General features: G+C 32.2%; 2 protein-coding genes and 1 long non-coding RNA gene across 4 annotated transcripts; 2 read left to right on the forward strand and 1 right to left on the reverse strand.

Moving 5' to 3' along the window:
- Positions 1-1,099: 1,099 nt before the first annotated feature.
- On the reverse strand, positions 1,100-3,297 carry galla-1 (cytosolic iron-sulfur assembly component galla-1). Its single transcript, XM_075312035.1, has 5 exons — positions 3,093-3,297; positions 2,859-2,980; positions 2,682-2,794; positions 2,472-2,622; positions 1,100-1,600 (listed from the first exon to the last, which is right to left on the reverse strand). The coding sequence occupies exons 1-5, from the start codon at positions 3,152-3,154 to the stop codon at positions 1,503-1,505; spliced, it is 546 nt and encodes a 181-aa protein (XP_075168150.1). The 5' UTR covers positions 3,155-3,297; the 3' UTR covers positions 1,100-1,502.
- Positions 3,298-3,332: 35 nt separating this feature from the next.
- LOC142240329 (uncharacterized) lies at positions 3,333-4,507 on the forward strand. The gene is made up of 2 exons (XR_012723235.1): positions 3,333-4,236; positions 4,294-4,507. It is a non-coding gene; the product is annotated as an uncharacterized LOC142240329 (long non-coding RNA).
- A 3,654-nt stretch (positions 4,508-8,161) lies between these two features.
- Positions 8,162-16,571, forward strand: exu (maternal protein exuperantia). Of its 2 annotated transcripts, XR_012723774.1 has the most exons (6): positions 8,162-8,355; positions 11,378-11,625; positions 12,520-12,672; positions 12,744-13,668; positions 14,626-15,071; positions 16,037-16,571. XR_012723774.1 is itself a non-coding variant. In XM_075313497.1 (5 exons), exons 2-5 carry the CDS (start codon positions 11,485-11,487, stop codon positions 14,949-14,951), a joined length of 1,545 nt encoding a protein of 514 aa, XP_075169612.1. In that variant the 5' UTR covers positions 8,162-8,355; positions 11,378-11,484; the 3' UTR covers positions 14,952-15,986. The 2 variants fall into 2 exon arrangements, 1 of the variants encoding a protein (XP_075169612.1); XM_075313497.1 differs by lacking the exon at positions 16,037-16,571 and having other exon boundaries at positions 14,626-15,986.
- The last annotated feature ends 1,930 nt before the right edge of the window (positions 16,572-18,501 follow it).

Here is an 18,501-nt window from a genome sequence, read left to right on the forward strand (position 1 = left end):
GGTTTCATTTGGTATATCGACTCATAAACCTTATCGACTTATAAACATAAAAAGAATATATGTCATATACATATATATATCGGTGCATATATTTAATAGGATTTGGTTAACAATTATTGAAATGTATCAGTTAATTTTTCAGTCAAACTATTAATTGTCCTTTATTGTCCCGAATTAGTTTCGTTATTGAATCCAAAAAAAGTTTACCCACCCTAATAGACGCATATGTATCACTGTGCTACTTTATCCATTTTGTTGTGGCTGCAGCTTTTTTCCTCTTTCATTACGATGTGCAAGTGCATTATACTTTAATTATGTTAAAAGCTTTCATTACTTCATTCTTTGGCTGATATCCTTGCAGAGTTATCTCCACAGTTTTTTTGTGGGTTCAACTTTTGGTTGGTTTTTCAGTTTCTTCTTCAATAAATATACACTTGCTTGCGGAAAGTAAAGGCAATTTCTATCTGAATTTTTTTATTTACTTTTGCTTGTCATAGCTGCAACACACAAACGAAAACCAAATGAACTTTTACTAAACTAAAATGAATCTTTAAAATACTGAAGGGAAATAACAAGGATTTATAAGGGGAATGATAAAAAGCTACAGCAATAGAACGCATTTACAGCAATTGTTGTTGGATTTTCATGTTTGTAGTAAACAAACTGGAATTTCTTATAATTTTTGATATTTATTTATTTTTTTTGTTATAGAAAAATTAGTCAATATTTAGTATCCACATTTTTGGGGGTTGTTTGATAAATAATTAACTTGCAAAAATAAAAAAAAATAAAAATTGGAAAAATCGTGATACATTTAGCAGATATTCGCCGTCTTTTGAAAGGTACATTTCTTCGAGGCTTGCCAAATACATGTATCTAGCCAATGACTTGCCAACAAAAAAAAGATACACAGGCCTATTCAGTAGAATACGGTTATTGGAACATCAGTATATAGAACAATTTGACCACGACGAGGAATGAGATGCGATTTGATACCCCCATTATAGTTCTCACTTATGCTATTCACTTATTCAAATTCTTCCATCAGCAATGTATTTCGATATATGAGAAGGTCCCCAATATTAATAACAATAAACAATAAGAAAACATTGCAGTATTTATTTTGTTATCACCATTTTACAAATACAAACTATCTATTCTAAATACAATAAAAGATAAGATGATAAGTTACTTCACAATTGTAAAGCACCCCCAGCCAATTAGATATGGCTGCCATATTGATTTTTGGGAATATGTATGAACGAATATGTGCACACGTTCCTTTCCAAATGGTTTACTATTCAATCAGCAATATATGATTAATTTTTTAAAAACCAAATCATAACATTATAATATATGTAAATAAATGTTCGTATAAATGGAAACAAAAACAGATAATTTTATTCCCAACATGTTTAAGTTTACTTGGTTGTAGTCATTTGTAGGTTTAAATTATATACAATTTCATTCCAAAAGGTCGCCTACAAAAACTCACAATATTATTAGTCTTCATCTTTGATACAATTTTCTACCAATTCTCTTAGATTGGGATTTTCCATCGCTGCTGCTATTCGCTCCTTGTCGTTAATTTGTTTATTAACTGCAAATATAAAGAATATTCAAATATGAAGAGAATAAATAAAATACTAATTAATTAAAATTGTTAATATTTAAAATAAATAAATAAATTTTTTAATGTAACAAAACCAATAAAACAGCAATTAGTCATAGACCCAATTTATATATAATTGAATGAAAATAACTAATTGTCAATCTAACAGAAACTTTAAGAAAATTTGTCGACACAAACTCGAAGTCGTAATCGACTATTCCTAATTCAAAAACTGACCTTTGGCTTGAAACACGAAAGAAAGCTTTTGTATGAAATAGGGGAACACGGCATGACTTTTTGTTAAAAACCCTAGTCATTGCATTGGAATTTTAAAAATTCGGTTTCTTTGTTATTTGAATAAAAGTTTTAGAAACGAGCTCGTAAAAAATAAGATCGCAGTGTTGAAAAAATATAAACTTATCACAGAATCCAACCAAAAGTACAATAATCAGGATAGCCCACCTTTAAAAACTAGACCTCTAGGATCATTCCCATATATTTCTGAGTATTTCTACTTTTTTAATATTCGAAAAATACAGCTTTTGGATTTTTTAAAAGTAAAATCTAAATTGTCTACAATTCTGTTATGATCAAATTAAATTGTTTTCCGGATGGAAGGTATGTGAGAAAAACAATTTATTGCTTATTGTATTTAGATTGGGAAAAGAAAATGTGAAATTTTCTTTTTCTTTTTGAATAGTCGACTTCTAATCAGATGATTAAATGGAATTGTTAAGCGGATGGAAGATTTGTGAGAAAAAAAGATTTTGTACTACATATATGAATATTTACAAAAAAAAAATCCTCCAAACTAATACAACTCATTCCGTAATTTAGCCAAAACTATATCTCTACTTACTTTCTTCTTCAGTGTTGTGGGTGCCTTTTTTAATGAATATATCCAGTTTGATATTATGAGCTAAACTTCTTTCAACTTTGACACGTATACACAATCCTATGAGAGTAGCCAATGAACAATGTGGAACCGTAGGATTGAACTCGATGCGAACCTATAGATAATTAAAGCTTAATAAATCATAGAGGAAATTGTATAAATTCTCAAACATACAACTGAAACATTTGATTTTGTTGGTGGCATAACGAAAATTCCTTCTTCATAGATAACATTCAAATCTTCCAATGTTGCAGGTTTTTCCGGATCTCTTATTGTCCTTAGGCAATCTGGAAAAATTAGAAAAAAAAATATTGGCTTTCTTTTTCGGACAGGGAATACCTCTTCTCTTACCATAAACTGTTTCTTGTAAATCTGTAGCATTTTTGTATCCCAATTCCTTTAAGGCATCCTCACCAACATCAACACCCGAATCCTCGCCCAAAGACATTTGTGATGTTTTACTAACCAAAGCGCTGAAAGGACAAAACCAAGTATGACAAAAAGAAAACATCAATTCCGCTATAAAACTTCGATCTATCGAAAAGCTCTTGTAATAATGAACTTAAATACTTGATAAACACGTACCTCTCAGAACTATTGACTGTCGATTCAGATTCTGACAACTTTCGTTTTATATAGGCCAACATATTTACTTTTTGTGTCGTGGAATCTATTAATTTTATTAATATCTAAATCTTACATCGGATTATAGGTATAAAACTCAAATATTTCGTAACAATTATTTATTTGGAATAAGGTTTTGTTTTGTTTTTTTTTTTTATGAATTCCGGGAAGTGTAAAGGTATTTTAACAGCTGTTTGCAAAATATTCGGAAAATAGTGTTGCCGTGTGCCATAGGAAAGTACTTAATAGCAAATCACACTGTAAGATATATCGTCCAATTGACGATCGTCATCAGAGAATAATGCGCTTTATGCGCTTTACAGATTATCAGTTATTCCGGACGACCGATAACATATTTACCGATTATGTAGTCATCACCGACAAGTCGTAACGATCCGACATACTGTAAGATTCTTTACAAACACCGACGGCGCTTTATGCGCTTTACAGGTTATCAGTTATGTCAAACTAAAACATCTCAACCCAGTGTGAACGGTGAAATGTTTTGGAAAAACGAATGAGGAAAACGAGTCGGTGGGAACATAGCATATCCCTGTCAGCATTTCAAAGTTCCATTTAATCGACATTGCTACCACTGACTCGTAAGTGACACAGCAACAATCGCCAACTGTGATAGGGGAAGCGTATGAAAAAGTATGAAATGTATATGAAAGTATTTTGCATCACTAGGGCTGTTTTCTTTTAGCACTGAATATGCTAAGCCGTTAAGGACTAAAAGAAAACAGAGTACTCGTTTATCCAGGACATCTCCAAAAATATGCAACACTGTCATCAGCTGTTTAAAATCAATCACAGAATATAAGTGAAATCATGCATTTTTAATGTATCAAATGCTTCAATTATCCCTGCCAGCATTTCAAAGTTCCATTTCAACCTCATCGTTACCACAGACTCGTAAATGTCACTTCAACCATCATGAAAAGGTACATCAAAAAGTACATGCAAGTAATTTGCCATCCCTACTGTTAAAAAAGCCATTTTTTTTTTGTGAAACGCCAAGCGCAACCAGCTTGTTATATTTTAATTAAATAAAAACGAAAATAAAGTTCTGAAAACATAGATTATACGCTTAAAATTGTGAAAGGTATATTGGTGAACAATTTGGTGATTTTCCAAATGGAATAAAGTGATTGTTTTTCAGATATTTTACAGACACGCTGCCTCCATGGAATAAAAACACTGGTTGATAGACGCAGCAACATGTAACTCGCTACTTGTAACTCAACATCATCATTAATGCCAAAAATTATGTTAAATCTAATGTGATAGTGGTATAAATGTTATATTTTTAAGAATTTGTAAATGTTTAATCAAATTAATAAATATCTAAACAAACGTGTTTTACTCGACCACAATGATTCTTTTACAACTATCTTAAAATGCACTTTTTCTGATTGTTTGGAGGGTCCCTTATTGGCTTCGTTCTAAATTGATCTATAAAGGCACCTAATAATTGCACCCATGCGAAACATTTTTGTAGTAACTTGGCGTGGTACAACTTCTCAATAGTGACGGCGCTTTTCCGACGAGTGTTTGATGTCGTATATGATTGTTTTCGACGTAGTGGGGATTCTCAAAAGAGTCCCCAAATTCAAAAAATGTTGGCAGGGTAGTAATAAATATTTACTGCTGCGATTATTTATGACACTGTATCACTTTGAATTTCATGTTTTTCGATAAAATAGTCACAATAAATTGCTATTGTGAATCGAAGAAGCGTCACTTTATCCAAATACAATCTGGCAATATCGGCGCGACTTGCACTGATGAGATGTTCTGGATAGAACACCAGTGCAACGATGTTCTGGATAGCCCATACAAATGTTGCATGCAGTGCAAAAAGAAAACAGCCCTACTATTGATATAAGAGCCATTTTATATTTTGTGAAACATCAAGCGCAACTAGCTTCTTATAATTTATTTAAATAAAATCGCTAATGGAGTGCTAAAAACATAGTTATTTTGCTTAAAATTGTAAAATTATTCCAAATGGAATAAAGTGATTGTTTTTCAGATGGTTTACAGACACGCTGCCTCCATCGAGAATAAAACACTGGCTGATAGACGCTGCAACATGTAACTTGCAACTTGTAAATCAACATCATTCTATTATTAATAAAAAATATATTAAAAGTGTTGTGATTGTGGTATAAATGTTATATTTATAAGAATTTATAAATGTTTAAACAAATTAATAAACGTCTAAAAAATCATGTTTTACTTGACCACAATGATTCTTTTACAACTATCTTAAAATTCACTTTTTCTGATTGTTTGAAGGGGCTCTTATTGGCGTCGTTCTAAATTTATTAAAAAAAGGCACTTAATAATTGCACTCATGCGATACTTTTTTGTAGTAACTTGGCGTGGTACAACTTTTCAATAGTGACGGCGCTTTTCCGACGAGTTTTGGATATCGTATACGACTGTTTTCGACGTAGTGGGGATTCTCAGAAGCGCCCCCAAATTAAAAAAATGATGGCAGGGTTGTAATGCGCTTTACACACTGTCAGTTATTCCGGACGGAATGTCGGTGTTTGTAAAGAATCTTACAGTGTGTCGGATCGATACGACTTGTCGGCGATGACTAAATAATCTGTAAATATGTTATCGAACCCATAAACATGAAGCAGTATCGAGTATGCCTTCGGACTTAACTTATAATGTGCACAATATATGGGATATGTTCGACACGAGCACTGTCGTCCGGAATAACTGATAGTTTGTAAAGCGCATAAGTCAACATCATTCTATTATTAATGAAAAAATATGTTAAATGTGTTGTGATAGTGGTATAAATGTTATATTTATAAGAATTTATAAATGTTTAATCAAATTAATAAATGTCTAAAAATCATGTTTTACTTGGCCACAATGATTCTTTTACAACTATCTTAAAATGCACTTTTTCTGATTGTTTTCCGACGAGTTTTGGATGTCGTATACGATTGTTTTCGACGTGGTGGGGATTCTCAGAAGCGCCGTCAAATTCAAAAAAGTTGGCAGGGATGTAACTCAACCTTAAAATCGCTAGCAGAGAATGTCGAGTCAAGTTTTTGCCAGTCGAAGCTGCCGCCGAATATGTTGACTCAAAATTAGCCTCCAATTAATCAAAAATATCGATAATAAATCAGAAAAAATTACTAATAATTGTTGTATTTTTTGTCGAAATGTTTAACTTTCCACCTAAAATCCGTTAGTATCAACTTGGTCGGAAAAAGTGAATGAAATGTAAGGATTGTGAGATTGGTTGTACAACTACTCTCATTACGATTCGGATAACTTCAAATTGATTTTATAATGCGCCTTGCAGACTATAACAGCCGGTTTCTGCATGTCGGTCGAACTCTATCCGTTTATCCGGCCGAGAGTGGTCGTGTCGAACACACCCATATATTGGCCACATTATAAGTTAAGTCCGAAGGCATAATCGATACTGCTGCATATTTATGTGATCGATAACACATTTACGGATTATTTAGTCATCAACGAATTGTCGTATTGGACACACTGAAAGATTCTTTGCAAACACAGACATTCCGTCCGGAAAAACTTATAGCCTGTAATGCGCTTTACAGACTATCAGTTATTCCTGACGACAGTGCTCGTGTCGAACATATCCCATATATTGTGCACATTATAAGTTAATTCCGAAGGCATAATCGATACTGCTGCATGTTTATGGGATCGATAACACATTTACCGATTATTTAGTCATCGCCGACAAGTCGTATCGATCCGACACATTGTAAGATTCTTTACAAACACCGACATTCCGTCCGGAATAACTGATAGTCTGTAAAGCGCATAAGTCGCATTACAATCTGCAAGGCGCAATAGACATTCTGTCCGGATAAACTTATAATCTGAACGATGCTTAATGGTCTTCGGCTACAATGTAGGGTTGCCACCGCTTAATCATAAACACACAATGGATTACAATGTGAGCGGCCCATGTATGAAATCCAAAGTCATGTTCATGATCGATTTTCGATATTGGAGTCATTTTTCTATTTAAAATCGATTCCAATCTAAAATCGATTTAATTATTTTTTAAGTTGGTTCGTGTTCGGCGTGTTTATTTCTAGAACATATTTTCGTTTGGTGATTTACCCAATTAAAATTAAAAGTAGACCACAAATCAGAGACGTCATTAAAAGGAGAAAATAATAAAAAATCGGTAATTTATTAATCCATTAGAAATCAACAATACATATACTGGCGTGTAACAGTAAACTACAAACATTGCATAAAAAAACACTTGTTGCCGCAGACAGAGTCACATTTCTGTAAGTATTCACACCCTCCCTACCCAATCAACCCCCTACACGAATTTTGCAAAAAATAGCTACGTAAGGAAAAAAGATTAGGAAGGCAACAAAGTAACCGCTGCCACATTGTAAACTAAAAATATTTCTGATTAAAATTTTTAGCTAAAATTGTGATGACTGTTTGGAAAATCAACGCACCAAGTGATTAGGGGGTGTGTGTTACAAAAATATCCGAAGGAAAGAATACAAAATCATAGTAGCCTTGATCTGATTGTTTCATCTTTTTGTTTTTTCCAATTTTGTAGTAGGCTTTTGATTTTGTTTTTAAGAATACAGAAAATTTTGTAAAACAAAATATTCGTCGAGGTTCGAAATTGGAAAACTAGCTTAGGCCCTACACGCGTTTTATTAAAAAAAATAAATTTTTGTGCGATTAGTCTGCTTTTATGAATTCGATCTGAAAATAAGGGGAAATCTATTCTCTATTGGCGCGAGTTTGAATTTATTGTGTTTTGCTTCGAAGTTAATTGCAATTGGGAGAATGTTAAATTCTCTTAAAAGATAATTGTGGGAAAGAGATAACGAGTAAGTCTACAATTTTGTTAAATATATTTTGCATTTCATTCACCTCTAATACGTTGTTGGATTTTTTATGGGTCTTGGAAGATTTCCGTTACTTTTGATCCAATTGTTTTTCAAGGCTACGTTTCTTCTTGCAACTCGTTGAGAAACGATTTTATTCTAGTGAAACAATTGGTTCGTTTTGGTAATACATACCAAAGAAGTTACGTAAGACCTTTTTGCTGGTTCAAAAAAGGATCTTGATTTTCCTTCAAGTGCTTTCTATATAGTATATTCGTTTTGATATTTGTGAAGGGAAAAATAGAAATTCGCATTCGATTTTTTTGAGGAATCGTTTTATAAGGATTTTGGTAAGTTTCTCACCAAAAAAATAAATTAGTTTTGAATTTGTGATCCATGACATTTGCATTCAAAATTAATTACGTTACAAGCTTCTATTTTCTTAAGTGAAAAATCCAATTACATATGCCTCATGTTGCGATATTGGAAATGCCAAAAAATTTCATTTCCTCGCTTAAATTTTAATTGTTTTCAACATAAAGTGAAACCTCTCAAACTTGGCCTTGAAAAACGGACACGTCTCAAAAGTGGAGCTCTCATAAGTGAAAACCTCCCAAATTGGGACAAAACTTACACAACAGTGGGTATCCACTGTAGAGAGGTTTCACTGTAGTCCTATTTAAATCTATATAGAATCATAAATACATATATTTGAGAAGAGTTTTAATTATGGTTCCATAAAACTCAAACTCGCTGGATTCCAGTTCTGAAGAAATAGAGCCATGTCAGCACTGCCTTGTCGCCAATTTTTATACCCTCCACCATAGGATGGGGGTATATTAACTTTGTCATTCCGTTTGTAACACATCGAAATATTGCTCTAAGACCCCATAAAGTATATATATTTCTGGGTCGTGGTGAAATTCTGAGTCGATCTGAGCATGTCCGTCCGTCCGTCAGTTGAAATCACGCTAACTTCCGAACGAAACAAGCTATCGACTTGAAACTTGGCACGAGTTGTTATTGATGTAGGTCGGATGGTATTGCAAATGGGCCATATCGGTCCACTTTTACGTATAGCCCCCATATAAACGGACCCCCAAATTTGGCTTGCGAGGCCTCTAAGAGAAGCAAATTTCATCCGATCCGGCTGAAATTTGGTAAATGGTGTTAGTATATGGTCTCTAACAACCATGCAAAAATTGGTCCACATCGGATAGCTCCCATATAAACCGATCCCCAGATTTGACCTCCGGTGCTTTTTGGAGAAGCAAAATTCATCCGATCTGGTTGAAATTTGGTACGTGGTGGTAGTATATGATATTTAACAACCATGTGAGTTGAAATTTGTGGATGACAGTCTTTCGTAGAAGTTTCTACGCAATCCATGGTGGAGGGTACATAAGATTCGGCCTGGCCGAACTTAGGGCCGTATATACTTGTTTTTATTTATTTTTTGTCTGCCCTGTATTTCATATACCTTCTGGATCAGTACTTCTATTGTGGGATCTATAACTACATTAGGCACATTTCTCCGTAGGTCAAAATTTGTACACTCATACTCAGTGTTGCCACAACGAAATTTTATTTTGGACCATATTTTTCCAAAATCGGAACAAAATTTCTTCCAGCGGACCAAATTTGCAATTTCGAAGAAAAATGCCTTAAAAAGTATTTATAGTGTTTTTATTTAAAAAAAGTTAAATAAACCAGAACGGACAGATATGAATTACCACAGTGGTCGACATGACTTAAAATTTAAATTTAAAGTCAATTTAAGTTGACATCAAAAGTCGAAATTCAATACTACAAAAATTTGATTTAAACTTTCGACTTAGAGGTAGTTAAAGACCACAGCAGTCACGCATTTGGTTTATATTGGCACTGTACCATGAAGATTCTCCCGATTATACTTCTTGAGACAATACAATAGATTTCAATTTCAATTTCAATTTATTTCAAACATCAATACATAGGAAGCCTAATAAGGCCTATAATACATGTATTGTAAGATTAACTACTACGACTAAGTTGTAGTATAACTAATTTAATGGTAAATTTCTTATCAATGATAAATACATTACAATTAAAACTTAGATTTCCGAATTTTCATCCAAATTTCTTTGCACACATAATTTCATGCGGAAAATGTTGTTCATATCGGTCCATATTCTAATATAGTTCAATCCTACTATTCCACTTATTGCGCACATTAGAGTATATGGGTTAAAATTGTCAAAAAAGATATAAAACCTGACCCAAGACCTAATACCCAAAATTTTCATTCTATTTTCTGTGATTGAAATGGCATCTAATTCCACAATGAAAAAAATGTATTCACGGTTCCAACGATTTTGTCTTTACCCTAATGAATTTGGTATTTATTCTGAGCCAAACAATCGGACAATTGAAGTGAGGACACATTTACGTCACAATTCACTTGTAAATTTGAGTTTTGCGTACTTAATTCTAATTTTAATTTTTTAATTGTTCCAGCCTTTTTCTTCATGTGTTTATGGTATAAGAAGATAACCACTCTAATGATGGTTTCATAAATTTTTTGTAACTCGCCGTTCAGTTCAACTGGTTAAGCAAAGGATGGTCGTTATCACCAGAATGCTTATAACAGTCCTTGTTATCTTAATCTCTATTATTGTGGCGACCAAAAATCTGGCCAATAACAAAAAAAGATAAAAGATTAAAAAAACATCTGTTTTTTATATTGACGAAAAAGTCAAAAGATTTGAAGTCGAAAAGTCTGAAAACGTCGATTTTCTTATTGTAATTCCTTTTTGGACAAATAACTCCATATCCATATATCCATGAGAATGTCAATAAACCAACCCAAAAAGTTATCCCTTCATATTGAATGGGGTTCCCCTTTTTATCAAATAGTTTGAAGTCTCAAAACAGACACATGACTTCTCAGAGCAATCGTACTTTGATTTCATGCTTAAATCACTCATCGTACTCAGATTACTCAAACAACTGTGTTTATTCACAAAATTCTTTCGATGACTTGGCTTCATATGTTACAATTAGACTCTTACCGCAAGTCTCACTATTGGAAGTTGAGCTGTTTTGCCTATATAATTTTTTATGAATAAATAAATAAACAAAAACACAATAAAATTGTATTTGAAACGTAAAAAATGTTCAAATCCCACTGAACGATAAGAGTAGTAGACATATTTGTTATAAAGTACAGAGAAATTATAAATATATATGTATATATTCCACCATACTAATCATTCTTGCCCTGATCTTGTTAGTCGTCACTTAACTTGTTGTATAAATATACTACAGTGTAATTGAGTAATTATCGAATGTAACATTTAATAACCTTTTGCTATTTTTATATCTCTTTTTCAGTAAAATAAAAAAAAAACAAAAACAACACTTGCTAATCGCTAGTAATTGTTAATAAATAAAAATTTGTTTTTAAAAAGGAGACATAAATTTTGTTTCAAATAGACAAAATGGTCGTTTCAAAAACCCCGAAACAGGAAAATGGTGTTGACTCAACAAGCAGCAACAATATAACAACAACACTGCCAAAAGGCAAATATACTTTAGTGGGCATTGATATTGATACTACTGGTCGCAGATTAATTGACGAGGTAAGTTTTGTTGATAGTATTGATGTGCTGGTCTGACACATAGATTTAGTCCCTTACGTGGCCATAATATCACGTTTTCGTTTTCTTTGTGATGGTTAAATTCAGTTTCTTCTGTTAGATGTCCACAAAAGGGACATTTTTGCGAATAGGCAGAATGCAGTAAATAATGTGCTTTACGCATTGTATGCATAAGAAGGTGGTCCAACTATAACGTATGTTATGTTTTTAGATATTAATTATCTAGACATCGTTGAATGCTAGACATGCGGTAACAGTTTTTTTTTTTTCATATGGACATGTTAGAGAGGCCAATTAAAAGTCCTTCCCCCTCACAAATGTCACGATCAATGTTCCAATAATTACTACTGATCGTGGCCTTTCCTTAGTAGTTCCTTGTTTTTTTTTTATCTTTCGGGTTCCCCATAGTATTGTTATCGTCCTTCGACCCTCTCTCAATTCCATATCACTATATGTTCGCCCATTCCTTCAACTCAGTATGTCTTATTCTTGTCTAACTACTCACATCTCTACATAGGACAGTATCCATTAGTATTGCCTTTATATGAGCATTAAAACTTTCCCAAGGTCATGTCTCTTTTTTTTCATATTTCATTCCCTTCGATGGGGAACCAATATTAGCTTTTGTAACCCTAAGCAGATATGTTTATATTCCGCTAGAAAATCAATTTGTAAAAGGTTAACAAAATGCTGCTTAGGCCCTCAAGAAAACGGAAACCAATGGTGGCATCCTTTAACCTCACCATTTTTTTAACACTTCGTCAAATACATTGATATCGTACATTATTGTAGGATAACCCTTTATAATGAAAAAATTCTCATATGTACTCCATTAATTTATTGTTAAAACTTCATGCCTTTTAATATTTCCTACAGATTGTTCAATTGGCTGCTTTTACACCCAATGACCATTTCCAACAGTACATAATGCCCTACATGAATTTAAATCCAGCTGCTCGTCAACGCCATCAAGTACGTGTCATTTCAATTGGATTTTATCGTATGCTCAAATCTATGCAAACATACAAGGTAAGACAATTACATTTAAATTTGTATAGCATTTCAGCTTTTCTAAAAGTTTTCTTATTTTGTTTTTACAGATAATTAAATCTAAATCGGAAATCGCAGCACTTAGAGATTTCCTCGCTTGGTTAGAAGCTTTAAAAGCCAAAGATGCCGGTTCGCAAGGCATTATCCTATTGTATCATGAAGAGCGCAAATTCATTCCATATATGATTTTGGAATCGCTTAAAAAATATAACCTGCTGGACAGGTTTCTAGTTACTGTTAAGTCTTTCGCTAATGGCCTTAATTTGGCTAAGGCCAATTCCAATGAGTCATTGCAACATTATACGCTTCGTAAACTATCAAAATTCCTAAAATCCAACAATATTGTGAATAACAATAATAACATTGAGTCAACCAATAATAATTTGGCATCTTCGACGACAGTGGAAGGAGCAACTGCTGTTGGGGATCAACAGCCACAAAAGATTACCAATCATAATAAATCTAGTACACATGATGATCGTGAACTATTCGATGGTAGTGCTAGTGTTCGTGCCAAACTAGCCTATGAAGTTGCCTTGCATTTAAGTAATCAGGAATCCAAAGAATCACTGGAATCACCAAAAGCCACCGAGAAATTGATGGCTGCCATAAATCCATTTTCACAACCAATTCAATGTGATTTGAATGAATTACAAACTCAAAATGAGAATCTGGAACGTCAAAATTCATTCCGTCCAGTATTTTTGAATTATTTCAAGTCAGCATTGTATCATCGTGTGCGTGCTGTTAAATTCCGTATTATTTTGGCTGAACATGGTTATGATTTGCAAACTCTCAATGCCATCTGGACAGAGAAGAAACGTGATGGTCTTGTTGAAGTTCTACAAGTCATGGATGAACTGAAGGCCGAGGAAAAAACAGAATTGGCGGATTTATTTGATAGCTACTATGATCCAGCCAAGACCACTATTAAGCCGATTGTAAAAACTATCAATCGTTCTCGTAATAGACGTGGTAAGTTATACAATATTTGCTATTGTGTGAGTTTTGAAAATTTTTACTTTGAATCTTTTTAAAACTTCTACTTTACGTTGCTTGTAACCAATGTAGCAGATAGTATAATTTTGATCCCAAGAATAGAACTGGCCAAGCTAGATATAATATTAATCTGTGGGTTAATTTGAATTAAATTTAACTGTAATTTTATAAAGACTTAAATTTCGGAATAATTGTACTTTTTTTAATTAAAAAAAGCTTAAATATCTGATATTTTCTTTTGGCATGTTTGAAAAATATAGAAAAGAGGGATTGGGTCGGAGAGAATTTTTCAAGGAATGATTTTTTATAGGCAAAATTTAATTTTATAGCTGTGTGACTTTTGAAAACTTTTACTTTGAATCTATAGGCGGGTATTAAGTTCGAGTTTAGCCGCTAAAATCGTCATTTTTATACCCTGCGCCACACTGTGGAACAGGGTATTATAAGTTAGTGCATATATTTGCAACACCCAGAAGGAGGAAGGTCTTTTGGCAAAAATGCTCAGGGTGGGCTCCTGAGTCTATATAGCCATGTCCGTCTGTCCGTGAACACATTTTTGTAATCAAAACTTTCACCTTTTCGAAAATATTAATCCTCACGAATATGTTCTGACAGAAGTCGGTGTTTGATATTATATTTTTGTTCTTGATGGCATACACTGATCGAACCATAATTCATAAAATTTGTGGTTTTTAAAATGAAACATTTTGGTTCTGCTGTGTGTGCTTTCCAATTTCTTTGGGTGTAATAACAAATTTTGTAGCAAATAGTATCATGTTGCTCCCAAAAATAGACTTGGCCAGCCCAGATATAAAATTAATCTCTGCTTAATTTAAAAAAAAAAAAAAATTAACCATCATTAATTTTTTATACATGTTGTTTAATTAAAAAAAAATTCAATATCTGATATTTTGTTTTCGTTTGCATTGACAGTACGCAACAATATTAGAAACGATGGTCAGGTATCGTCCAACAATGCTGGCGGTGAACAAGGTGCTGGTGGAGATAAACAATCTCAAGCTGGTGGCAATTCTGCCAATATGCCCGATTCTACAACAAAGTCACCGAAACCGAATAGAGGCCGACGTAACCAACGTTCACAGAAGAACAACAATAAAAATATAGCAAACAACAACAATGTGGTGATAAAAACTGAAACCGCTGTGGCAAACGATACAACTGCCACTCCCACTGCTGCTGCCAATAATCAACCTATTAACAATGCAACACCTGGCCCAGTGGCTGTAGCCTCAAACTAATTGTAAATGATGATGAATTCCAGCCGTTGATTTAGTCATTGAGGAAAAAACAAAAATTTAAATTTTCTATAGCCATGGTCAAATGTTGCTGCATAACTAAATGAACAGTTATTTAAATATGTAACTATTTTTTTTTCTATTATTACTATTATTAGTTTTATATAGATTTGTTAAACCAATTCACTACAATTTGTAGTTGTAGTATAGTTTTTTTTAATTGTTTTGTTTAAATCAAATAATTTTATTATTATTTTGTTTTTATTATACATACATATATATTGTGAATTACTAAAACTATTCAATAGTGTGGTGCTGGTTGAAAACCACCGCATACACAAAAAACGACAATGCCTTTATCATAAAAGTGCCTTAATTGTTTATAGAAATTCTTATGTGGAAAATTTTGTTTAGAACTTTAGAAAACCATGAGGGGATTTGAAATAATTTTCCTTTATTATATTTTTTTCTTATTATTTATCCATTTTATATGATACAAAAAAAACACAAAAGCACACACGTACATACATTTCTACTTTGAAGTCAACAACATGAACAACATAAATTAAACATTTTTTTCTTGAACCAAACCAGCGAAAAAACATGAATTCTTAAATCTATATTTGATATATGTTCACAATTAATGTTTAATTTGGTTGAACAACAAAAAAGAAACTTGAATTACAAAACAGCAGATCGGATTGAATTCCAAAATATTTAGATTTGTTCAATGAAAGCTAATGGATTGTTTATTTACTTTATGGTGAAATATAAAATGTACAATGATCTGAATACAAATCTAGATATGTTGGTTTTCTCCCAAGACTGATCCCAAATTAGTGTAGTATATTTGAAAACAAAAAACAACCAGAGAAGTTTAATATGTACTATTATACATTAATTTACATTTACATGCATACATATAAAATCAACATGTTTATCTCCATATTTTAACCCGAGAATAATAAGAAAAATTTTAAACTTATATTATTTTTTGAATAACTATAAAATATTTAATTAAAAAAAACAAAAACAAAATATACGAAACAAGTTTTATTTATCTGATTTTCTTTCTTCAAAATTTTCAGCTTTACAATAATTTTCAATTTTTTCTGCAATTGAATTCATTTTTATATGAAGCAAACTTATAAATTTCCTATGATGTCTTCAATCAATTAATCAATCAGATCCAGTCCTACAGCAAGAATCACTATGAATCCCTTTGCACTGCAAGTGACTAAACATAAGAAGGGCCTAAACCGATATTTTTGTGAAATTTATATTTACAGAAAAAATTACGGTGATAACCTAATTTCTAATGTAGTGACAATACATAAGAGCCAGCAATCATATGAAATATTTAATTTTAATTTATTCAATAACTTTAAACATTTAGATTGTAGCAAGAAGAACTACTTCCCTACAAGGTGGGGTTAAAAATTTTAACTGAAAAATGCTATATTTAAACAGATTGATGTGAAACAATCCATGTCGCTATATTTCCTTTATTGATGTATGCCATTTCATTTAATCTGCAGTTTTGAAATAATTTGTAATATTACTTTTCATACTTTTGAGCGTTTTTGTTTTTTGACTTTAAATAAAATTTCGAATTCAAATGTATTTCATATGTTTAGTATAGTACTAAGGGCGTTTTCGTTTCGCAAAAAATATGTTGCCCTGGTGTTACACTACTTTTTCCTTCATTGTATTTTCGCTATAATAGTGTCATTCCAAAGTTATTGTTAATTCATAATATTGTGAGGGATACAGGATCCAAAATCTATGACAGTGTCCTTTATATTTGGCAATCAATTTCGAGAATGCTGCACCTTTTTCCCAATCGAAATCGCCATAAGTAACCAACCACATAAGGAGTAATCCTGGTAATGGCAATTATGTGGTTGGCTGTCATTACAAATTGCATTACATTGCGGTGAGTATACTTCTCGGTAATTTTCGAATTGTTATTCTCAAATTTTTATGCTGTTATTAAGGTGAATATTAAGTTCGAGTTTAGCCGCTAAAATCGTCGATTACTTTTCTTCAATAATCCATTTTAAGGAATACAAACTTTGTGCAAATTTGCTTTGGGATATTCCCCATCAAGTTAAAATGAAATCTGCAACAAATATGTATAATTTTATGACTTTTTACTGCTTTAGTTTTCACTTTAGTGAAAATTAGCGGCTGAACTCGAACTTAATACTAACCTTTAATGAAAAAATGGGATTTGAAATCCACTTTTAGTAGATTTCGACCTAATGTGAATGGGTTATTAGCTATATTATAATGTAATTCATGAATCCAACTCCATTAAACAAACTACATTTATTTCCATTTTAAGTGTGAAATAATTATCGTGAAATCTTATTTAGATTACACGCAAATTATTTATTTGTAATTTGATTCACAATATTCGTTTCTATTCAAGTAATGTTCATATTATAGCATTACTCGCCATATTTCGATCTATTGTAATCGACGAGAGAAGTCAATATTTTCGAGATTTGGTTGCCTGAGGCAATAAGTGACTATTTTGCAAGTACCCAGCATAAACTAGGTAACCACATCTCATTACAATTGACATTACCAGGAGTAAAGCTGTCATTACACGTTGCATTACATTGCGGCGAGTTATAATAACTAACTTGTAATGACAAAAATAAATACTTCTCGGTAATTATTCTCAAATTTTTAGGCAGTTGTAGTTAATATAATTATTCACATAATCGAGCACTTACGTAAAAAATCAAAAAGAATATGTAATGTAACGGTAATTCTGAATATTTTTTCGTTAAGAATTTTTTATCACAAATATTTCATAATAATTGTGTTTAATTACATTATCATATTATGTTTTATATAAATGCTTTTTTATACCTCATTCACATTACACTTCCAAAATGCGCTTAAACTAAATTTGAAATGCCATTTGCCTTATAAAAAAAGAGACTTAAAATCCACTTTTAGTAGATTTCGAACCTTATGTGAATTTACACAATATTCGTTTCTATTCAAGTAGTTCTTCTATTACAGCACCACTCGCCATATTTTGATCCATTGTAATCGGCGATAGAAATCAATATTTTCGAGATTTGGTTGCCTGAGACAATAAGTGGCTATTTTGCAAGCTTTGGTGTATCTACGAATAAGTCATTACATATTAGGTGATTATATGCTTTAAATGCACTACTTATTTTATGGCCGGAAGTATACCTGGGGAGAAGTACTTTCCTCCTAGGACATGCGTATGTAAATGTAATCCGAAGCGATGCCAATTAATAAGTGGTTATTAATTTTTAAATAGGCTTACCTACAAGATTACTGGGTAATGAGTTTTTCCTGGGATGGTACCATTAGGTATAATTATTCACATAATTGAGCATATACTTAAGAAACTCATAAAGAATATGTATGTAAATGTAATTCTGAAGATTTTTCCGTTAATTTTGTTTTTCAAAAATATTTCATAATTGTGTTTTAAATTAATGACGTTACCATATTACAATAAGTGCTTTATTATAACAGGTTGGCAGATAAGTCCCCGATC

Source organism: Haematobia irritans, chromosome 5 (assembly GCF_050003625.1).
Source record: "Haematobia irritans isolate KBUSLIRL chromosome 5, ASM5000362v1, whole genome shotgun sequence".
Lineage (NCBI taxonomy): Eukaryota > Metazoa > Arthropoda > Insecta > Diptera > Muscidae > Haematobia > Haematobia irritans.